Source organism: Prenolepis imparis, unplaced genomic scaffold (assembly GCF_030444845.1).
Source record: "Prenolepis imparis isolate NDT839.2.m4 unplaced genomic scaffold, iyPreImpa1.0 SCAF_13, whole genome shotgun sequence".
In the NCBI taxonomy this organism is placed as follows: domain Eukaryota; kingdom Metazoa; phylum Arthropoda; class Insecta; order Hymenoptera; family Formicidae; genus Prenolepis; species Prenolepis imparis.
In genome coordinates this window covers 3,499,639-3,525,665 of record NW_028141171.1, presented here as the reverse complement: position 1 = coordinate 3,525,665, position 26,027 = coordinate 3,499,639, and the positions used below count along the sequence as shown (strand labels likewise).

Below are 26,027 nucleotides of genomic sequence, written 5' to 3'. Positions count from 1 at the left end.
AAGCAGTGGTATCAACGCAGAGTACTCGATATTTAAGCTTCAAGGTAACACATCCCCCCCAAAAAATCGCACGGCCATAAGATTTGATCTAGGGAGCCAATTGTAGAGCACCAAATCATGAGATATTGCTTTTTCTTTTTAGGAGTTTTTTTTAAAAATCGGATAAATTTTGAATAACAGCATTTTGAATAACCCTGTACATATATAAATAATCGAAACGTATATTCCCATAAAAATTTAACTACTCGGGTATTTTGGAAAATTCGAATTGGCACAATACTCGATATGGCACATGTCAGTTTTCGTGATAAATCTGACGTTTTAAATCAAATATACAGAGCCCCCTCTATTTCCCTATAAGTACGTGATAAAATAGATTTTGCCCGACGTTTCTCGTGATTACTGAATAACAGATTCTCCGTGCTTAACCGAGAGTTATCGCTTTTCATTAGCGGCTCCGACGTTCATCAAGAAGCTGCACTCGTATCGCGGTTACGTCTACAACTCCCCTAATGTGAGCATCATGTGTTGGGTCGAGTGCGCCCCGATCTGCAATATTTCCTGGCTGAGGGATGATATACCTATGGACTTTTCGAAAACGAATCGATACTACGTGTTGAACGTTTATCATCCGCCTGACCCGAGGACCAACGACTTCGAGAGCATCCAATCGACCCTCGTATGGAATCTGACCGTCTGGCCGAACGGCCAGCTCGACCGTGACGAGGATAACGTCAAATTCACCTGCAAAAGCAGCAACAACGGGATTGGCCCGGGCGTGGAGAGCAGCACTCATTTTCACGTCGAGTGTATGTTTCATTCAAGGTTTCTTTTCTTTTGCGCGAGCGCAAATCTCTGCTCGCTTGCATAAATCGATCCACTTTTTAAGCGATTGTTCATAAGAAAAGGACAAAAATATTCCTTTGTTCGTAATTAATAATTTTTTTAATGTATGAGTACCCGGGTACCAACTGCGTGTTTTCGACACGTTGCACTGTGACAATTTTTCTGTAACAGCTGCTAGGCATCCAATATTATTTATATTTTACGAAGTTTTCAAATTCAAAGACTTTGTGTATTTTGTTTCGGACGGAAAAAAGTTTCGACATATTTTTAACATTTAACGTTGCTTTAGATACCCAGGTACTCGATCATTGACAGAAGGGTTAATGGAAAACCTCTTCTGATTCATGCTATCTTTCAATTTTTGAAATGCATTGGCATAAATATAAAATATAAATTTCAGTAGTTTAATTCTAGATCGTTTACAGTACACAGAAAATATTTCTATAAATTGGTAAATGGGAAAATACTAAAAAAGAGACTAGTGGTCAATTAAAAATATATCAACTTTCAGTTGACGCATAAAAAATGATTAAAAATTCGATATTTTTTTCCTCAAAAGTCCCCCCGGAAGAAATCACAATCTCGAAGAAGATGATCAACGTGACAGTGGACACGATCGCGGAAATAGTCGAGTGCGACGCGAAGGCGCGACCGAAACCGAACTTCCGGTGGTTCCGCGAAGGGTCCACCGACACCATTATGGAGGGTCACGTGCTCGATTTGAAGATGCCGGTGCCCAGACGTAGCAACGGCACTTACTACTGCGAGGCGTCAAATCGTCATGGTTCCCTGAATATCTCGATGGTTATGAATGTCCAATGTACGTTTCCACCCTGCATTTTCAATTTCAAGAAGATTTATCCCCCGAATGGAAAAGATTAAATATTGTACTTGTAAATATTACATGTTACACAATTTGAAAAGGCAGATATGGCATACATTAAATTTTTCCATTGTTTAAATTTTTTTAGAAGAGAAATTTTTCACAGATTACACTTCTGAATATCTATTTTTTCAAAAAATGTTCAAATTTGTCTTGTTAATGCACCTCCGTTAATTATATACATCCGGATTGTAGATTCCTTTTTTTAACTGCATACGTATATACAACTTTCCATGCAGTTAAACCGGAATGCCACATCGAGAAGGAGCGATTCGAGGGCCAGGATTACGTGGTCTGCTCGGCTGTCGCGAATCCAAAGGAGACGGACTTCAGCTGGTCTCTGAAGAACGAGAACGACACGCTAGAGCAAATCGCAGAAATGCGAAACGGGCGAAGTTACATGCTCCTCGATACTTCGATCACCAACTTCCGGACGTACGTCTGTGTTGCGAACAACACAATCGGCCATTCCATACCGTGCGAGCGCGACATACCAGGTTGGTGCAACAAACTTTTCATCGATTCGCTAATAGCGAGAGCTTGTGTATATGTATACACACTTTCTCTCGCAAAGGAAGTAGAAGTATTTATCAACAAGTTTTCAACACACAAAGTTTTTATATCAGAAAATATTATCGCGTTTTGACACAGTTTTTTTTCATATTTGTGTGGTAACGTAAACGAAATATGTACATACATACATAAAAAAGTATATATTAATATAACATAAAAGTCTCATTGTAGCAGCCGTGTAGAAAAAATTCATGAATTTATATAACGGAAAAGTTGCGAGCTGCAAGATAAAGTTTTTTATTCTGCATATTTGTTGAGAGTGAATTTTCCCTATACATATATAAATATAAAATCAAACATATCTTCAGGACCATCAAAAAGATACGTGTAATAAAAATTGACGAGACTAGAATCCATTTCGTGTAATATTATTACACTTTTATTCGCATTATGTTTAATAATTATTTGTGACATTTTTCGCGTTATAGTTTTTATAGCGTATTTGCATAAAATTAATTATGTAATTGCATAATCGCCTCAAAGTGATAAATTTTGATCCGTCTTTAACTTTTAATCGCATCAAAGTGATGAGTTTTGATCCCTTGTTCGCAAATATTTAGGAAATTTTGTTATTTTGCAGCCCACCATGGACACAAAAGTAAGTCTATATTACTACAGGTCCATAATATGTATATCTTATATAATTAGCATTTTTAGCATTCGTATTATATCATAGAATTTTCAATAATAAAATTTTTTCTCTACGATTGTAATCGAAATACACTACGTTAACAAAACCTTTTTTCGTTGACTTTATGTTCTAGCTATTGCAGCATGAGCTATGGATCAGTTTTCGTGAATTTAAAACGCAATAGATATATCTCGCCCCTTTTCAATTATTTCATTTCTTTTACTACCTCTCTATTTCAACGCAATTTTTCAGACATTTTTATATAGTTTTGATGAAACTTGATATGTACCTATCTCTGCAACAAAAGTCGCTGATTTATCACGCCGTGAATCAAAAATATCTTTTTTCTCATTGCTTGTCGTAGCGTTTATTGTGGTATTTCCATATTTATTTTGAAATAATGAAAGTGCCTTGCAATTACTCCCTTTATACATATTGCTTGTCATTATCGATTATTATACATTACAACCTATCGTGTTGCAGGTCATATACCCTGGTGGCATCAATTAGAGGGTAATTTGCTGCTAATTATTATCGTCGTGATGGTGGTCCTGATACTAGTCCTAATACTAATCTGCGTGGCCATCTACATCGTGTGTCGACGTAAACGCAGTCAAATGAAATGTAAGTTCTCTTGATATATCGTCCATTTAATATATCACACTCTATATCTGATATATCACACGATCGCTATCGGCGACTTGCATGGCATAGATCTCGTGAAAGCCGAATTATCACATATATATATATATATTTGGATACACGTCAAATTAATATAATTTCCAAATTTTATCACGACAATCACGTTTTTCTTTATTTCGTAGTGTGTCCTAAGTATTTCGCGCACGCACGTCAAAGATCAAAATTGAATTTGAAATCGAAAAATATTTTTGATAAAGTTTTGCGAAGAAATATATTATACATATATATTTCAATATATGTATATACAAATTAGAGCCCTGATAAATATCATTTTATATATAATTTATAAACTATTTTTTCATAATTTGACGAGAAATCTATAATTGCTGTAATATAATTAAACACAAAAATAGAGTGCAATTAACAAAATTATATTTTTTTAATATATATTAATAACATAATCTTTTTAATCCCATTAGTAAACTGTGATATTGTCTTTATATTTATATCTTTGATATTTAATATATATAATATATATTTATTAATATAAAAAATATCTTATTCCCGAAAAAAGTTGATACATACAAGAGACTAAACATGCAAATTTATTGTTTCGTATTTAAAAAATTATTAATTAATCACTTGTGTTAATTTTGTGCTTTCTTTGTGAACGTAATTCTCACTTTGACCGATAAATCTTCTCGTAACAAATAATGGCTTGAAACGCGCGTATAATCGTAAGTATATCAAAGTATATCTTAAACCACATGAATTCGTGTGTAACATCCATTAAACTGATTCGTCTATCTGATATTTACGTATATTTGTTGAAAGAGTAGACTTTGTGTTCCGGAAAGTATATTTTATTTCTTGACAGAAAACATATCTGTTAACCCAGTCAGAAACAGACGTAGAAATTTAATATTACACATATTGTATAAAATATTCTATTATATCTTATATACAGTTCATGCCAAGTAGAATACAAGCATGCTCACTATTTGATATTTTTGTATAAAGTAGCTAACCAACGTGTAAAATTTCCATTTAGATAGAAATACATATATAAATATAAACAATTGTTACGAACAAACGCGTGTTATGCTGCTGTAATGTTGATTCGAATTGATTGCAATGACATCTAATATCTCTTCTTCTTATTGATATAAATGAAATTCATAATAATATAAATTACAAAAAAAATCATAATAATACAAATTACAAAAATATATTATGATATTGAGATATTGATATTAATATCTTATACCAAAATTTTGTTAATATCTTATCACAAAATAGTTTAAATGTCTTAAAAATATGAACATTAAATTGTCATTTTAAATAATCATTTTAAATAAGATTTTGTGAAGATAGATAGAAATTATTTTAATATAAATATTAATTTTAATATAAATATTCGTGTCTGAAAAATTAGAGAGAGAAAGAAACTAGTGAAACTAGAGAACCAGATTGACTTTAGATTAATCTTATTATTTAAAAAATATCTTATATCTTCATAATTTGAAAAACGATCTTCATTATTGAAGAACGATCCGACTTTAGACATAAAAATAGTCATTGATATTGATTAATTTTGATTTCTATATTTTCCCTCGTCGTGTTATAAGATTTATAATATAATCTAATGACAATAACTGTGTCTAATTCTGGAATAGTGACACAGACTGTTTTAATTGATTTGCATAACAAAATTTTAAGTAAGTATATATATTGACCACCGGACGCAATTTCATAAATAAAATTTCCAATTTTCAACTGTAATAAGTTTAATGGCACTGCAGTTATAAAAGATAGCAGAACTTATTTTTAGCGCCGCTGCTGCCATATAAAATTAACATGTAATAATTACGAGAAAAAGTATTTAATTACTTATACTATTTTTCCATCGCGTTATTCTCGCGCAATTAAAAAATTAATTGCACATAGCTGCAACAATACGTATAACTTTTTGCAAAATAAAAATGTAAATATTTGACAAAATATAATAGTAAAATTACATATCTTTTATAAATTTTTGTGCTGTATTATATGTTAATGCTTTATAAATTAATTTTAAAAAAATATTTGAGATAAGAGTATATATTTTTAATATAAAGCCATTATATGTGATTGCTTTTGTGAAACAATCAGCACGATATAAAAAGTAAAATGTAATATATTCGCTTAGAAAATTATTTTCGTTCGTGTATAGGAAATTTTTGATATATAAAAAGATTTTACAACAAACTAATGCTTGCTTACAAATTGTTTCCCCTCAAAAACACATACACACAAGTCTCGTTCATAATTAATGACAGTTAATATTACGGCAGCGAGCATGCGTTCGTTCAGTAGTTTTCACTAACACGAAACTGATTCGTTTCTGCTCTACTTTTTAATTTGGACTTGCTAAACAAAACACAGACAGTAACCGGGTGGTCGAGCTGGAGGAACGCGAACAGTAAGTACAAACCGCAGCACACGTATGTTTTTTTGTTTATGTTATTTTAGTTAAACAATTGCTTTTAATTTGCTGGCATTGGTTCGTGGAGCTTTATTTAGGTCTGCTCGTTAGAGGCGATACGATGGAATAGAGGCTATCAGAGCTTGCTAAAAATAGAATGCATCTTTCGCTGCATCTAGAACACGTTCTCTGTATATATATTTACAATTGCAGACAGAATGTATTAATATTATTGTATGCTTGTGCGTATAATCTCTATTGATGTACATAGCCCCTGTAAATTATTATATAATAAATTATTATTGTTTGCGTGCTCTTTTTATAATACTTTAAATGGTGGAATTAAGATCTTTTAATCTATCGACAGTAAAAAAAATTTCTTTAAATAAATTACTTCAAATTTGTTGGCATACGCTTTAAATTTTCAAGCCATTAATTCAGGATTAATTGCATATTACACAGCAGAAATAATTAAAAAAAGAACAAAAACTATACCTATAATTTCTTACATATCGCAAAATAAAAGCATTAAGATTCTTTTTATATAACATTTTATCAATACATAAATAATGATAATATTGTTTAATGCAATTGATAGACGGAACAAATATATCAAAAGTTTTATTTTTGAATTGGAGATTTATCGTCGTTATGAAAATTAAGGTAGAAAATTGCATTTACAATACTAAACAATTTTAAATTCACAAAATAAAAGATTAAATAAATAATATGATATATACATATTTTATATTATTATATATAAATTTTCGCACACAGAGAGAAAAATTCATATTAATGAATTAGCGATATAAATGTATATATGCTAAAACCACACGTATTGTCATCAAATAGGTTGTGCAAACCTTTGTGCAATATGAATCATAAACTATGGACCTTTGATTCGAATATAATTTCTCGTTAAACGTTCACTCTACTTCATTTTATTGATCACAGAGTTATATTGTTCATTTATATAATATATCTCAATTCCCTGCATCTAGCAATTCCCTAGCACTCTAACAAACGTAATATCATGCACTTGATGATCGATAAACGCATAAAGGATAGTGGGGTTCTATTGGGCTCTCCTCGATAGCATGCAAGTTTGTCTCCAACCTGAAATCTCGCAGGAAATGATCCTCTCTCTACAACACCTGAATACATATCCTATTGCATAATTTAACTACCGCTTCCGGTCTACAGTAGTTTATTGTCAACTTGGTACAAGCGAGGTAGGTAGTTATGGTTGTTCGCGGGAGAGCGAATGGGCTGTTCTACACGACGCTCTTTCACGTGTTACGTGTGTAACTTCTTGCATAATTCACCGAAGATCAGCTTGTAATCGTTAATACAGACTTTGCAATGACCATGCGAGATTGCTGGGGGAATACAAGGTAGGTGGAGGATTTGTGCACGGATTAAATATTTTTTGGGAGCCTTCTCGGTGGAGAATCAATGATAGTAAGCAACCCTTTTCTCAATGAAATTGGCATCTCTAGGTACCCAAAGTAACTTTAAAAATGTGTTAAAACTTTTTTTCGTCCGAAACAAAATGTAAAGGGTTTTTGCATTCGGAAACCTCCTAAAATATAACGGAAAAGAATGTTTAATGCACAAGCAGCTGCTATAAAAAAAAAGGTCATGTGTCGAAAACGCACAGTTGGTACGCGGGTTACCCATATATTGATGAAAAGGCGAAAAATTGTACGTAAATAACATTCTTCTCAATTATATATTGACAGAAGGGTTAAAAGTTGAAAAGATTACTTAGACGTCGAAATAGAATGTTAAGTTATATTTGATGCAATTCCATTTACATAATATTCTTCCCTTGTATACGCGGATTATTATGATTAAAGCCCGCGGTTGTGTAAAAAGTTTTTCTACAATTTTACAAAGATTAAAATTATTCTATTTTCCTACCTGTGTATGTTTTTACAACCGATATTTTAGAAGTGTAACCTTTTGTTGTTGGAAAAGCACGCGCGCGCCATCAAGCTTTTTGCAAGGTAACCTTACAAGTTACGTTGCTACAAAGGAGCAACGTTGGAAAATATTTTTAAACAGTAACGCTCACTCAAGAGGCCTCTTTATCGCGATATTTTTAAAGAAAGAATGCATTATATTCCCGCGCCACATTTTCGTTCATATATTAGAATGCGTCCTGGGTCATCCATCCTCGCACGTGCAGCATCATCTTTTTGTTGATATACAACACAGGGCGACTACACCCTTTTAACCTATAAATCACCACGGCCGAGTTTACATTTAATTTAGTCCGTTTTCTCTTATCGATGTTGGTTCTCCCGACAGGGGTGTATTTCCTGGGTGTATTTCTGAGAAAGTTTACAAGCAACCGCGCTTATACATACAACGCGAACGTACACAACGGACCGGTCGCACGATAAACACGTGGCACCTGTCAATTCGAGACGAGAAGTCAGTTTGCTGTGAAAAAATAACTCTCCATGTGCAAAATTGTTCGGAGGAAGGAAAGAGGGCATGTTTGTTCTGCCTTCGTGATCGATCTCGCGAGGTTTTATTATTATTGTCGAATGCGACAGAATTACTCGACAATGGTATCCTTCGCTTGAGAAATGTCGCGTGACTTATGACAACGAAGGAAGGGACTTGCGTTGCGCAAATTGTTTCCCGGGGCATTTTAAAGCGGGATAAAGTAGGTTGATGCACTCATTCCTCATGCATGGCACATTTAAGGAACACGAGAAATCTATTCACTGTAGATTGAAATTACACCAGCACCAAAGGAATAATACACTAGCAGTGTGTCTAGTTATATCTTCTCTGATAGCAAAGTGTATTGTATAGCTTCAATGAAAAACAAGATTGAACGATACTGAATCCCGAAGAATATTTAATAAATGTTGTTTAGAAGCATAACGATCATATAATGCTATTAAGAAATTATTGATTGTGTAATTAAACATACGAAATGGCTGTTGAAGTTCTAAGAAGAATCGGTCGTTTTTTCTAACGAATATTTTCATAACTATCTCTGACCTATTAAGATTAAATATAAGATTGAGAGAGAGAGAGAGAGAGAGAGAGAGAGAGAGAGAGAGAAGCTGAGAACATCTTTTAAATATATCTTTCTTAAATTTATCTTTCATATATAAATTACTCTCTTAAACTGAATCAGTAAAATGTCACTGATTAAAATAGAAATACAAAATTTTATCGAAGATCAATGAGTATTACACTTTAATAAAGACAGTAATAATAATCACATTTTGCTTTTCTGATTAAGATTTCATTAAAAAATCAGTAATAGAACATATATTATATGTGCAACTTTTGAAGCTTCTTCTATTTATCTTGAATTTTTGGACATCTAGAATAAAATATAGTATTCAATATAATAGTATTCAAATTCCGAATTATATATACATAGTGCACTTTTTTACTCTTAATATGTAATAAACAATTAAAAATAAATATAACAATAAATAAATTATTATTATTATTATATATTTTTATAATAATAATAATATTATATTAATTACAATTAATAATAATAAATTAAAAATAAAAATTCTTAAACACTCAGCTACTCCTTAAAAAAAAATATATATATATATTGCAATTATTATATTATAATATAAGACGATTTTAAAATATCACATTGATTAAAACAATCATTAACTGATTCTTTTAGTGAGATTTGTGATAAGATCTTTCAGTGAGATTTCAGATGAGATTTCTGATCTGTGAAATCTTATTGAAGTACTGTACTTATAACCAAGGGGCCATCAGAGACTATTCACCGCCTTTTCAACGATAATTGACACTGATTCCATTTAAGAAGAGAGTTCTTGAATGTAATTCTTTTTTATCTCCCACTCAATGATAACATCATCAATTCTTTTCAAAAAATCGACGGTATCGCGATGCCCGAATATCTAAACGCGATGCGGGAATGTCGAAAATCCGAATGTATAAAGGGATAATTATGATGGCCCGTTGTACCAAAATGCCAGATCAATCGTGAATGCGTGAACGCAGTAAACCGCGACATGCGTACTCTAATTTTGTGTAACGAACGGGCGATAATTGTTTCATTTTCTAGATTAACCCCGCGGCGCGATTTCACGGTTTATCGTGTACACTTCCATTAATAGAGCTCCGGAAATGCGCAATTTCGCGAGATTTATCATGAAATCTCGTCATGACTTTTTTCCGCCTTTCCATTATTTTTATGTCAGTGATCCATGATCCATAAATCGAACAAGAAAAATATGACATATCGCGATAAGTCTTCCTTGATGGACAGTAGCCTGCACTCACGAGTGCATTTTTGCACGTGCACGGTATTTTGCAAAGGTATGTCTAAAGATCCTCTATGATAGAGATGGAGAAACGAATAAATTATTTCGGATTGATTGTCGTCATTAGTATGAAAATCGAAAATGAGAGAGACAGAAAAAATGCATATACGAGTTATTTTTATATAAGAAATTATATATAAAATAAAACGTTCAAAAAGTTTTATTTTCGTTCTTATAGGATAATTATTAGATAAGTTTTAATTAAAAAAGATTCTTTTTTAATTTTAATGCGAGGAGATTTATCATTTTAATTCTAAAATAAATATATTTTATATTACATTTACATGACATTTAATGTATTATTTGAATTAAGATTTATGATTTCATAATTACAATTTGTCATTTTAATATTTAAAATAATACATTTCTATATAAATTTATAATAAATATCTTATCATTTATAATAAATATATTTTATATTATATTTCATTTATTCATTATTCTGATTAAGATTTATTATTTTATAATTAGATTTTATCATTTTAATATTTAAAATGATACATGTCTACATTATTTTAATTTTTTAAATTGTTTATGAAATCTCCTGTTTCCGATTTTCGCACTAATGGCGGTCCATCTCTTTTTAGAAGATCTCTAGGTGCGTTTGTCATCGCACGCCGCTCGCACGCCATTCGACGAATTTTATTTTATTTCAGACTTCAGGGCTTAAAGGTCGCCCGGCCTGCTCGATTTAGCGAACACGAGTCATTAAATTAGCTCCGACACACACACACATACACATACACTCACACGCGAACGTCGATAATTGCCGAGGGTAGTTCGATCCACATGTGAGCAACGTAACGCGGCTCATGCGACAAGACTTTAAACGAAGCGTGCAATAAAACTGCAAAGTGCTGGAAAAGCTTCAAAACGTCGAGCAATGGCGTAACGAAGGGCCCTTCAAAACGAAGAGAGAAAAATAGAGGATAAGAAGAGAAAAGGCAAGGAAACAAAAGAATGAGATAGGGAGAAAAAAACAAAAAGGAAAACAAGTAATGTAAGGAATGAACGATAAAATGTCTCGAGAAGTATTGAGAAAAAAAAAGAAGGAAAGAAATGTAAAAAAAAAAGAAAGATAGAAAGAGATGGATAGAGAGATCAACGTTGCCTGAAATGAAGGGCGAAGGGACTGCGAAGTTCATCCGCCGGAAGGATCCGCAAACATTGGTTACGTCACTGCGGCGAGAAATATACCTGGAAAACGTCGTACATCGTTGTGAATCGTACTGGTGAAATCGCAGTCTTCCTAGTGCAATGCAATCTTTTATAGCGTACGCACGCTTGACGGCAATACTCGACGATGCTTTTCCGACCCCTATTCCCGACGACATTTTTCCGCCATTCCCTCGAGCGCCTTAGTTCCTTACGCGGACTTTGGAAATGTCCGTGCATTATAGTTCGCCATTTCAACCGGTGTTTATAAATTTCCGTGCGATTTCATTCAAAAATATTTTTTATAGAGATGATGAGGATTAATTACACTAGTTTACAGTCAAAAATTATTTTAAACCGGACAAAGAGTTTCTTATAAATTTTTGGGTGCTGAAAACGATGCCGCAAACCAAATTTCACCATCACGTCAGGTTTCCAAAATAATTGAGGTTTAATGTGTAAAAAATGACCTTTTTTGCGACATCTGAGATTTTTTGTAAAAAAGATTAATATTATCTAGAAAGTCTGATTAGATATCATGAATGTATTGTTTATCCTCTATAAAATGCATTTTTTTTTATTTCAATATTTTTTTAGTCATGTTATGAAAGATTAAAGCTGAAAACTACTTTTCATATCAAGATACTCCTAGGGAAAAAATATTTTTTGGAAAAAAATCATTTCTTCCAAAATTGATTTTATCATTATTTGTCCCCCTTTAAATCATACAACTTTTGTCCGGAACATTTTTTTCGAAAATGCATTTGTTTCGAAAAATTCAAGATGAGCAATTAAAATGAGACACCTTATATATAAATATACATTTAGGAATCTGTGATAGTCCTAAACTACAAATTATGATTATAATTATATGACTTCATTATCATAGGCGGAATATTTGCTATCTCAGCAAAACTCTGTATTTAAATCCTTCCTAACATGACTATAAAAGTAAGATATCGAAATAAAAAAATGCATTTTATAAGGAATGAACAATACATTCATGACTTCTCATCAGAATTTCAAAATAACGTTGACTTTTTTATTTAAAAAAATTTTAATGTCGTAAAAAAACTATTTTTTGCATATTAAACTTTAATTATTTCGGATCCTGACGTGCTGATGAAAATTGGCTTGCTTTAGCATCCAAAAATCTATAAAGAACATCTTATCTGGTTCCAAATAATGAAAAAAAATACTTTTTTATAAACTAATGTTATAGACTTTTTGAGAACATTCCAGAAAAAATTTTTTTGTTGCGTAATTTTAACGTTTTTTTTTAAATTATGTCTTCTTCTCAGTTTAGATTATTCAATTTTTTCGCGTCATTCGAAATTTACTTCAAAGATTATCATGTTATCTTATTCGAGAAAGAAAATTTACAATTGGATTAAAACGCATATTGTTATACTACTACGCTTCTCTTTCTCTTTCACTCTCTCTCTCTCTCTCTCTCGTAATACAATTAGTACAACTAACTAACTTAATATAATTATACTTCTAATTATAATCTGTACTGGTTACACGTGAAATGTCCAAACTGCATACAATTAAAACGGAAGATATATATATCATTAAATTTATATTTCTTGCGCATATATATTTCTCTTACTTATTGTTGTATATTAAATTTATATTTCTATTTTTCGCGGACTTACATAAATTAACTTAATCATGAGAGCTTCTTCGCAACAACGGAGATTAATTTATTCGCGGGATTCAGTATCGGATCAAGCATTCTATTTTAACAGCACTAGAATTTCGTTATTCCGCGAACTGAGAGAAGGAAGACAAACGCGCTTGAGCTACGGCGGATTTTCTGCACTGTGAGATTTATTTCCGTCTTTAGAGGTCCCCTCTGATCCTACCGGAGACACGACATGCCACGCAATGTCCCCCATTTAGATAATGCAATTCGGAGGGATGATACGATTGCTTAATGCAAAAACATATCTCGCCTCCAGAAGCTTGCGAAAAAATTCTACTTTGCGAATAAATTATTTTTCTATTTCGCAAAACATGCGGCTCATTTATTAAAATTTGCGCGACGTTCTATTTAGAATGTCATACGGAACATTCGGTATTCTTGCTTCAAAAATTGTTAAAAGAGCATTTATTATCTTGTAGCATTTATTATCTTGTCAAATACAAGTAAGCTCTTGATTCCTGAGGAGGAGGACTTGTGCACTGATTCATCTTTTTTATCCGTTCTCTCGCACGTTTGATCTTTCATCTCGCTCTCGTTCGCGCGACAATTCGGGTCAAGTGGGATAATTGAGATCCTTGGGATAAATGGGACAACGCAATGAGTTTCCAATAAAATTTCTAAATTTAAATGTCATTTCTCTTAAATAAAGAGCTCTCTCTTTCTAAATCAGATATATATATACATATATTTGAGAGAGAGAGAATATATCTAAAGTTATCACACATTGTTTTAAAAAAAGCCAAATTTACATCAAATGAGTTCTCGTTTAATAATGACATCTACTAAATTTAGAAACTTTGTCCCGTATTATGAGCTCGCATCTATCTCTAGATGTACCTCTAAAGTTAGAGACGCCTCTAAAGTTAGAGGCGCAGATAAATGTACATCTAAAATCAATCATATATTTATCGCACATTTAGAGCTTACATCTATCTCTTAGATGTATCTCTAAAGTTAGAGACGCAGATAAACTGACTTTAGTCATACATTCATCTGCGTCTCTAACTTTAGAGGCACGCATCTATCTCTTAGATGTGCCTCTAAAGTTAGAGGCACAAATAAATGTACCCAAGGGCACATTTATCGAGAGTAGCATAAATGTGCTATAAATGTGGTACAAAATAGGTTTTTAGGCGATTTCCTCTAGATGCGCCGTTAAATGTGCGTTCATAATATCGCCACATTTATCGTGACACGTTTAGAAACACATCTAGAGATAGATGTGCACTCATAATATCGCCACATTTATCGTGGTACATTTAGAGGTACATCTAGAGATAGATGTGAGCTCATAATACGGGCCTCTCTAACTTTAGAGACACCTCTAGCTTTAGAGGTACATCTAGAGATAAATGTGAGCTCATAATACGGGCCTTTATATACATATGTACCTTGAATTCATATCATTAAATGCATCAGAAATTCTTGATTTTTACACGTCCAATATTGCGGCTATTTTACATAAAACTCGAACGAACGTTCAATATTACAACGTTGAGTAGCATTCATTATTATAAAATCGACTGAAAATATTCCAATCCTCCTCTCTAATTTGATCACGGAGAACTCACTGCGTCGCGTCCCATCCATCCCGTTATAATCCGACTCGATTATCCCGTATGACCCCGATCGTTATGACAGTCCAGACGGTGGACCGCCCAGTCCCACGGTATCCTCGCACTCGGTGCAAACCCCGGCGCAGCCGACCCCGGCACCAAGATGGCCCTTGAAGCCGGGCGTGCTGGTGCACATCAATCGGACTCACAGCCTACGATCCGGCGGCCTGGGCGTTCGCGCGAACGAGTCTAATCTGCGTAACGAGCCGGTGGGCAAACAGAGGGAGGACGAGCCCGGGTTCGGGCAGCGATTTCTGGACGAGGTGCCACTGACGTTGCCGATCGGCTGCAACCCCACGTCGCGCACGCACGTATTTCGCCGCGGTAGGAAAGATCAGCCCGCACAGATGACAACCAGCATGACTAGTCTGCACGAGGACGGTATGCTCGCCCGGGCTAACAAAATAAAAGCTATGTTTGGGGTACAGCTCAAGGAACAGGCCACCCTGCCCGGTATATCCCGAGAGAAGACAGGTAAGAGAGTTGCAAATTGCGATTCAACGTTAATCCGTTTACATTCGCGACCGCTTGCTTCGTAATCCCTTGTATCCTCCAGGTCCTGTAAGACCTCTTCGTCGACTTTTCTCTCGCAATTTTCAGATTTCAGGCTCTTCTTAAGGCGGAACATGTGGATATTTAAATATTAGTATTTCTAATTTCGCACTACAAATTATCCGACGTTATTGCTTACTGCAACGTAAGCTAGATACCAGCGAGAGAGGCAAATGTTTGTGGATGCAAATGATTTAAACAAATAGCAGCTTTGTACCGAAAATAAATCGGTTTATGTAGGTACTCTGTTGATCTTTGCCGCACTTACAAGATGTATGCGTAATACTATACATACAGTGTGAGTCATTCAAAGATTACACTAGTTACAGCCAAAAATTAATTTTAAACCAGACAAAATGTTTCTATAAATTTTTCGGTCTTGAAAACGATGCCGCAAACCAAATTTCACAGCACGTCAAATTTCTAAAATAAGATTTAATGTATAAAAAATGGCTTTTTACGATACTTGAGATTTTTTTATAAAAAAGGTTAACGTTATATAGATAGTCTGATTAGATACCATGAAATATTGTTCATCCCCTATAAAATGCATTTTTTTTTAAATTTCAATATCTTACTTTTTAGTCATGTTATGAAAGATTAAAGTTGGGAATTACTTCTCATATGGATATGCTCCTAAGGAAAAGATTTTTTGGAAAAAAAATTATTTTTTCCAAAATTGATTTACTGTTAATTTTTCCTCTTTAGATTATACAACTTTTATCTGGAACATTTTTTCGAAAATGCATTTGTTTCAAAATTCAAAGTGAGCAATTAAAATGAGACATTCTATATATAAATATACATTTAGTGGAATCTATCACGATAAGTTACACTGTGTATGTTTATCAATAGTTCTTAAACTACAAATTATGAATAGAATTATAAGACCTCATCGTCATAAGCGGAATATTTGCTATCTTAGCAAAACTCTGTATTTAAATAAAAAGTAAAATATAGAAATAAAAAAAATGCATTTTATAGGAGATGAACAATACATTCATGATATCTGATCAAACTTTTCAGATAACGTTAATCTTTTCGACAAAAAAAAATCGCAAAGAAGTCATTTTTACACATTAAACCTTAATTATTTTGGAAATCTGACGTGCTAGTGAAATTTGGTTTGCGGTATCGTTTTCAGTACCCAAAAATATATGTATAAGAAACACTTTATCTGGTTTAAAATAATTTTTGGCTGTAAACTAGTGTTATTATATTATTTCATCTTTTTCTATGTAAAAAAATATATATACTATAATGACGTACTTTGAATCTCGGCGATTGCATTGTTCGTTTTATGAGCATAGTAGAATATTTCATCGATATCTTCTTTTATGGAATACTTTATAATAATGTATGTATAATATACGTATATTATATCCAGTTATCTTACCGATATCTCACGTTATTGATTTTACGGTTCCATTCTTGGCAGAACTCGTTTCGCGTTACTCTTTCTGCAGGGTTTTTTTCGATTGTCGTCACAGGTAATAATAGACTCTATCGCGTTATCTTCTCCATTATCTCTGACTTCTCTTTTGCAACCTTTTACGCGCTTTCAAACGAAAAACGTCGCCTTGTTGTTGGAAAGTACGCGGTATGTAAAGTACGTGCTCTCTGCGTGTCTCGTAGACGAGTTTGAAATCTCATTAAACACACAGCTAATGTATATACGACGCGTAATTAAACCCCTTAACTTTTCCATACCGGCAGAAACTTCGCGTTCCAGAAAAGTGCTCGACCTTGCTATACAAAACTTATATTTTTCGAGCTTTTTATCGTTACTCACAATTAGCCTGCAGATTTAAAAAATAATCATAATCGAAACAGAAAGATCAATATGCAATGCATTAAAATTAAATTTATATTGTATTAACGAAGAAATTAAATATCGTAGGTACTTACACTTTGTATATATAATTTAATATGAAATTTAATTTACTAATTTGATATTAAAATATTATTTATCTATTATTATTTCCCATTAGAGCAAACGTAATAATAATACTACTTTTAATGATATTTTATACTTTAAAATGTATATAATTTTTAATTTGACGTGCAATTTAATTACGTGTTTTGTTGCCTGAAAGATAAAGAATAAATTTTTCTGTATTTTTATAATCTACAATCCTTATTCAAAAAGTCTCATATATATTGTAAGGAAAACATAAAAACAAATTAGATGCGAAAAAACGTTATATATATATGATTCATCTTCTTATTAAAATCTTTTCAATTCGAGATAAAGAATATCTCTAATACAACAAAAATATTTTTATATTAGTATTGTATTAATATTACTAGCGCACATTATTACATTACATTAGCGTATTATTATAAAGTAATATAAAAAATTTTTTTTGTAATTTTTATAAAATTTTTTCTTTGTATTAACAAAAGATATTTTATTTTTTGTATTACAAAAGATACACATTTTTTTTATTACTTTATAATAATGAGCTACCTTAAAATTGGAGATGAAACATTTCTATCCTACACAGCCTATATTATTTAACATCCATAATTGCACTGTTTGCTACCTCGAGCTATCGCATGAGAGAGGCTTTATGTGTTTGTGACATCGCTCGTTGTTGCTTGTATGTTTCTTAGCCGTGACTTACAAAAGAATCGTGCCGCGGCAGCGGATGCTGCACTCCCTGGAGCCACCCCCTCGCGAGCCGAATCGTGGCAATGCATCTCGTAAGCGAAAAAAGCCTGGAGCAGGTACGTGGAAAAATATCTCTGTGCAAAACGCGCATGTCTTCGACTTGACTTGCTCGCATAATTTGACTTAGAACCTTCTCAAAAAAAAAAATTGATTCGACGGATTTCCTTCCCAACTTTATGTGTTACTCTTCGCCAATACACACATCATTGGACACAGAAGGAAATATACGTATAAATGTGAGCACACAGATACACAAATAGTGCGAAATAGAGGATTACTTAGCTATAGGCACGCAATAATTCATAGGTTCGCATTAAACAGAAAATACATACAGCGACCGACCATATAAATTTTTCATTTATTGTATAAATTAATTATATCACAGATATTATTCATTTTTTGTGATTTATATACCGAGACGACATATGTATAATTTTGCAATATTACTTTTTTTATTAAAATGAAATAATATAAATATATAAATATATATGTATATAAATATAAATTTTATTAAACAAATAATATAAATTTTCTTATCTCTCTTTAACGAGGGGATTTTGTTAGCAAAGTTATGTGGCAATTATATCAACGATAGCACAATATTTTATTGTATATCGAGTAAACACTGTGTGATCACTAATGAGAATTGTCGAATGTAAATTAAGTGGAAAAAAATAAAAATACACAAATTGTGAAAACTAGACTTGCGGGACTTTAGAAATACGAAACTCTGATATGAGCAAGGAATTACATTGATTACGCGATTGATTGCTTAAGAATTTTTCAATCCCACGACTATTTGAAATCCAATTCAAAATTGCAATCCGTTTCAGACTTGTTCTCTTCTCGTTACAATGTTTTATATTCTTTATGCTCTATGCGCAATAATGAAAGTTGGTCTTTATATTGAATTAAATCAAAATGTGTTGGTCGATCGTGGAACGTCGGAGTCCGCTGCCATCGCCGACAATTTACGTCACGACAATTTATGCAACACGATTCTCTTTTTTGCAATTGCAGATCCCAATCAAGCCGCGAATAACAATCATGTGAACAGCGTGTCGGAAGTTCTTCCCGACTCGGGGACGAAGACGTTCTACGAAAATTTACCTTTTCACGGGATTCAAGCGCCACCTAACAAGGTTAGTATAATGATCATTGTATAAAAAAAGAAGAAAGGCGAAGAAAAAAAAAGGTTTTGTCGGACCGCATGAGAGCTAGACTCGACTTGCAACGTGCACATTAGCGTGATTGTCAAAGAGAAAGAGAACTAATGATGGCAAATGTATCAGTTGCGAGAGATTAATTTGTATCATTAAAAATGTTGAAGCGCTAGGTGTGTAAAAAATAGTATTACAAATATCTTTTGTAATCTTTTATAAAAAGAAAGAAACAAAGAATAACTAGGATATGTACCTACTTAACCAACCTATCCATACATAATGGTTCACCTATCAAATTGAGGAGTCCCGGAAATAACACTCTTGCCACATTTAAGTTTGGTTTGAGTACCTGATTCATTGACAGAAGGATCAAATGACATTTAATCGCGACATTCCTCGATTTTCCACTTGGACTGTGCCGGAAGAGCGAGATAATTCGAAATGATACTACATTCATGCGAGATCGACCCAAGTTGATACATCGATACCCTCTCTCGGTGAACATCTTCGCCAGTTAGCCGCCAAGTTTCGTGAACAGTTCGTCGATTAACGCTTGCCTCCTTCTGACCAAATACGTTAGAGAGGTGATAGCAAGTGAAATGCGGTGAAAGGCCAAGAGAGGGTGGAGATATTAGTACGAACCCTTGGCGTCGCTCAAACCCCTTTCGAAGGCCCGCAAGCACTTAGAAGTGCCTCGCCACTTCGACATACGGTTCCTCCTACATATATATACGGTATTGCTCGTGTGCTTCACTTTGTAAGAGCTACCTAAACCGAGGCTCGGTTACACCAAAGCCTCTTTCGACCCTCGTAATGGCTATAACGTTACTTCGCATCGACTTTCCGAATCGCCGTTTCGCAATTAAGAGGTTAGTCTCGGTACACTCGTTCGCCTTATCAAATTACCGCGCGAATGCATTTGTGCACCCCCACTTTTCATCCCCTTCTATACTACTTTCGTCCCTTTTTACGAGCGCGCCCACTCGTTAACGCGAATTATCATGATTAATTGATTCCTCTCAAGCAAACATTTAAATAATTAATTTCGCCATTTCGCAGGCTCGTTCTTCTGTTTGAGTTTGGATAATTAAAATCAAAGAATTAAGGCGAGTTTGCGTTACATACATATCCGAAAAATCGTGAAATCTCTTAAAATGACAGAACTTACAACCACCCGCAAATATTTTAAACGTTATACAGAGAGAAATCCTTTCTAAAAAAGGCATGTTAAGTCAATTCTCACAAGTTGCCTCTTCTCCGCGATGCTGATTGGCTGCCTCGATTCGCGTTGTGCGTTATATTCGTAGCATCAAGAGACTGTCATCACGAGGGTTAGCAGTTTGACAGTTTGTTCAAAATAAAATTAAATACAATAATATAATATTTTAAATAATATTTTATAAAACTTTAAACTCGATTAATATTTTTGAGTTATCAGCTGATTTCTGTCAAAAAATATTAATCGCGCATACAATATATTTACAATATATTACTATTTTAATTTTTTACCATATTATTATTTTAAAATTTAATTAGCAAATTAACGCTTTATTAATATTTTTGACAGAAATCAGCTGATAACTATCAAAAATATTAATTGAGTTTAAAGTATATTATAACATATTATTTAAAACATATTATTTTATTTTATTTTATTTTGAACAAACTGTTAAACTACTAACCCTCGCGATGACAGTCTCTCGATGCTACGAATATAACGCATAATGCGAATCAAAACAGTTAATCAGCATCGGAAAAGATGCAACAATACTTGCAAGAATCGACTTAACTTTGCCTTTTTTAGAAAAGGATGTTATAATATTTTTAATTCGATTAATATTTTTGACAATTATCAGAGCTGATTTTTGTCAAAAAATATTAATCGCAGATAAGATATTATAACATATTATTTAAAACATATGTTATTATTTTAATATTTTCAACATATTATATATACCCCCATTACCACTATAAAAATATTATAAAATAAACAATTTCTCACTCACCGATACGTGCAATAGCGGAGTTGTAGTACACAGCACATTGATCTGAAAACAAAATATTCAAATTATGTATATACATATGTGTGTCGAATATCTCATAAACAATGCAGTTTAGAAAAAATGTTTTATTTTGCATACCTCACAGTTGCCCCGATGTCGCCCGATGCCTCCCCGGGCCTCCTCCTCCTCTCTTGGTCGACCGTCATTGCTTCTTCGAAGCATTCACGACACTCGCGAAAATACGAATAATTACGATTGCCCGACACTTTACACGGCACTTTCGACGCGCGAAACTTTACACGGCACTCCCGACTCCCGACACGACGCGTGAATCGCACTGTGTATTGCAATGCTATCTGTAACAAATAAAATACATACATATTAGAATAATCTTATTATTTTGCATTATAACATACACAATATAAATATGTAAACTAGAATTAACAGGATAAATATATCCGCGGATCGCAACACATTCGCGCGCGCGACAACAGATTAAGTTGGGTTATGTTGGCAAGAGATTTTGCATCGAATTTTTCGCGAAATATGCGTTTCAAACAATTACGCCTACATATTAACGTTGAAATTATGATATGCGATTGATAAATATTACAATACAAAGGTTAGAAATCGTTTCTAACGATTATGCTTACTAATTAATCACAGCGGGACGCAGCTCCAACTGCCTGATACTCGCGGCGTTTCGGTAATGGCCGAAGCTACAAACATCGGCAACTTCACTCTAATAACGCGCGCGCGATACTATGTACATGACTTAATATTAATAATTTTTATTGATTAATTAAAACTCGGAGGAGATTCGTTCGAAAAGATATATAGCTTTAGAAAGAAAAAATATTAATCGAGAATAAGGTATTGTAACATATTATTTACAACATATTACTATTTTATAACTTTTACTATATTATTATTTTAAAATTTAATTAGCAAATTATAACATACACAATATAAATATAAATAGGTAAGCTAGAATATTTAATTAGCAAATTTTATTAATATTTTTTGACAGAAAAATCAGCTGATTAAGAGACATTGAGAGAGAGAATGTCTCTTTCTCCGCAATAATATTTTCTCTCTCGTATTCATAGAAATGTTTTCGAGATGTCTTGTGTATTTGAAGCTTGATTATTGTAAAAAATAATTAATTTGTTACATAATTAATTTGTTGTATAATAATTAATTTGGATAATTTGTCAATGTATCTACCGAGCAATCACAAACGTCTGATTAATGTCTTATATTACTACTGAAAAAAAATTAATTGAAGCTCTACATGACATATATAATTAAAGCGTCAGCTGATTAAAACGTTAATTTACTAATTTTTAAAATAATGTTATAAAAATTAAAATAATATAATATGTATTAAATAATAGGTTATATAATACTTTAAACTCGATTAATATTTTTGACAGTTATCAGCTGATTTGTGTCAAAAAATATTAATCGAGAATAAGATATTATAACATATTATTTACAACATATTACTATTTTAATTTTTTAACATATTATTATTTTAAAATTTAATTAGCACATTAACGCTCTAATTAGCTAATTTCTGTGAAAAAAACTAATCGAGTTTAAACAAACTTTATATTATTTTTTTTTAAATATCATTTTTTTTAACATAAAACCGAAGAATGGCGCGCGTGTAGCGCGCGTTTGTGTTGTTCTAGTTTTAATAAAAAATAGATGCGAATTTCTATTTATCTCTATTCTTAGATAGAAGAAAATATCGCGTATAACTATAAAAAAAGAACATTATTTTTGTATTATTATCTAAGTCTCTTTTGTATTCGATGACATCTGATCTAGATCTTTACGATGTAAATTCTGCCATCGCAATCGATTCTACCACGTCGCGTTTCTCAAGCGAATAAATATATCGTTCTCTCTTGAGTCGTCGAGTATTCTACAAAGGATATTCTACTTCGTGAAACGTCAGTTCAATTCGAGGAATGTTACGAATTCTCTTTGAACTAGGATTTATCTTGACAGTAATGCAGGCGATTCGATATCTTGAGAAAACAATTCTCTACCATATATATAATAATATTCCGTATTTATATATATTTTAATATTCACAAGATAATATATATTTTAATATTTCTTCGTAATATTATTTTTAATTTTTCTATTTCTATTTAAACATAATAAATTACATTATACGTTGGAGAATATTTATTCATCGAAATATCGATGGGGAAAGATATAAAAGTAATTAATAACAGCGACTGACAATTTGCCGTCATTATCTCTCACGATGATTTAATATATATACACGGTGATAAATATCGTTGCTTGTCAACGATATTGTTGTTGATTGCAGAGTTGAGGTTCATAATTTCGTACCGCTTTTAGCGATAATCATGCGAAACCGATGCCGCTAAAATGCATGTCGAGTGAAATTCATTCATTTTATTCGGTATATACGTCATCAAAAAGTGTTTTATTCGCGTTGAGACGTGATACTCTCACAATAATACTCTGCACGCAGCGGGAAATAACTCTGCGGATCAAAAGCGGATAATAATTTTCATCAAAATTTATATATACGCTTCTCTTAAAAAAAAAATATATATATATATATATATATATATATATATCGCGCGTATTAACGCTCGCAATTCACGCAAGAGTTTTTTTTACAATTTTTCTCTCCAACTTTTTTTTAATCTAAAAAATGTTTCGAATTAATTATCCGAATGTTTACGCACTTCGCAAATGGCTGCTTTCATATATTACTGCTTGCGTTACGTTAATATATCTGTGCGATAACGATTCTATACCGATTGTCTCTTCCAGATAATCGCAATACCGATAATTTAACAGAGTTTGATAAAAATTATGGGGATATAATTTGCCAATGAGAAGTAAAACAAAATTGTATTAGTTTGTAACAAGTAAGTGACTGACTGTGTTATTAATTCTTCGAGTTGCCTTCACGACACATGATTTTTTGTTCTTCTTTTGCGAACTTTCGAAATACTACTTTTATTAGCACGTAGGAAGTCGTCTCGTAGCCCAATCAATATAGCGGAAAAAAAAGAACACCGTGGTGGACAGGTAATTCAGTGCTGTGCGAGTGTAACGAACATTGCTACTTTGGCGAAAATAAATTCACTGTGCTCTCGCTTTTCTTTTTTTTTTTCTAACTTAATCGTACTCGCGTTTTAACGTATTGTTTTTTTTTTTCCTTTTTAGAAGAATCAATTATTGCAATGAGTTTCCAATAATTCGTGTGCCTCACAATAGAATGATTTCATATAATGCTATTCTTATCGAAATTGATATAACTGGTTTTGTGCTGATTAACGCTCGAATCATTTATCCGCGTCACATGTTTTATGAAAATTAACGGTAATCTATAGTCTTTATTTTACAAAAATCTTATTAAATCTACCGCGTTTTATCACAATTTTATTTACGGATAAATAAATTCGCCATATAGGTTTTCACTCTACCATTTCAATAATAAATAATAGAATTTATTCAGCTAAATCGGTTGTTTATACAGATTGACATATTGAATATTTGTTTGAATCAATTAAAATTTCAACTCAATGCATTCTTCATTGTATATAAATGGTAGCTATAAAAATAATTACTAAAAAGTTAGCAGTGTAATAATTACAGTTTCTACAGATTAATTAATAAATAGTTCGTGGCTTAACTGAGCCGCGAGTGTTTTAGATATATATATCACAGATTATCCCGTAAATTTTTTCAAACGCTAGATAATAGACGATGCTGATATAGTTACGTTAATTATTTAGCTTTTCGTAATGATTCCGACTGACACGGACGACCTAATTTTGTTTAAACGGAAAACACCCCCGACATCGCAAACACATCCACATCCAGGCAAAGCTCATTTCGACAAGCTCGCGCAGGCGAAATTAGCCGAATCGGTTTACCTAATTCGCAAATATTCACAATCCGAGCGCAATCTGAATCAATCAACGTATAATTCGATGAGAGGCAATAAGCACACCGTGTTGCTGGCACGGGGCATTCGATAATTAGGGCCGATACTCAATGGATGATTGTTCTAACCTATCGACAATAGCCGCGATATACATGTGCCATTTTCCAAGCGTTGCCGCGCTATATTTCAATTAACAATGATTACTTTAAAAAACTGTGTTATCGAGAAATCATCATTTGATTCCTTTGATCGACAAGACGCTTTTAATTTGAGATTTTTATCAAATTAATTCGAATTAATTCTAAAAAATACAATTATTAATATTCTATTTCTTTGTTCGATCATAATTTTATAATTCGTGATATATCTATATATATAGGGTGATTCTAAATAAGTGCGAAAAATTTTAGATGATTATTTGTCGAAAATAAAGGGGGGGTTTTTATATAAATATATAAAAATTAAGTTTTTAATTTTTTTCTTAAACTTTGGACAAGTTAAAAAAAATGAAATTTGGTGGATATTTTTTATGCATATTTATTAATATTTTTTAAATCTTCATGTATCGTTATAAGGGGATGACTAACAACTCCTATTTAATTTAGAAACACCCTGTACGATACACTATAGTTATCTTTCTTTTATGACAGAGATAAATTAAAATATTTTTAGTAACAATTCTATACCAATAATTTTATTTTATAATTCTTATTGGATAAAGTTAAAGATTGAAAAGAGTACAATAATGTTTTTTATTCAATCACAATTTGATAAAATTCGTGTAAAAAAATACAATGCAGTTATCTCTTACACAACAGAGAG

The 26,027-nt window shown here is 32.5% G+C and overlaps 1 protein-coding gene across 1 annotated transcript in view; it reads left to right on the top strand.

Moving 5' to 3' along the window:
* Nrm (neuromusculin) overlaps positions 1-26,027 on the top strand; it is a 246,140-nt gene that overhangs the window by 209,277 nt on the left and 10,836 nt on the right. Inside the window, exons 11-20 of the mRNA XM_083052589.1 lie at positions 339-360; positions 414-809; positions 1,406-1,666; positions 1,969-2,226; positions 2,883-2,900; positions 3,417-3,557; positions 6,000-6,036; positions 14,890-15,338; positions 18,033-18,146; positions 19,111-19,232. Coding sequence (XP_082908715.1) covers positions 339-360; positions 414-809; positions 1,406-1,666; positions 1,969-2,226; positions 2,883-2,900; positions 3,417-3,557; positions 6,000-6,036; positions 14,890-15,338; positions 18,033-18,146; positions 19,111-19,232 — 1,818 coding nt within the window. The remainder of the gene's footprint in view (positions 1-338; positions 361-413; positions 810-1,405; positions 1,667-1,968; positions 2,227-2,882; positions 2,901-3,416; positions 3,558-5,999; positions 6,037-14,889; positions 15,339-18,032; positions 18,147-19,110; positions 19,233-26,027) is intronic.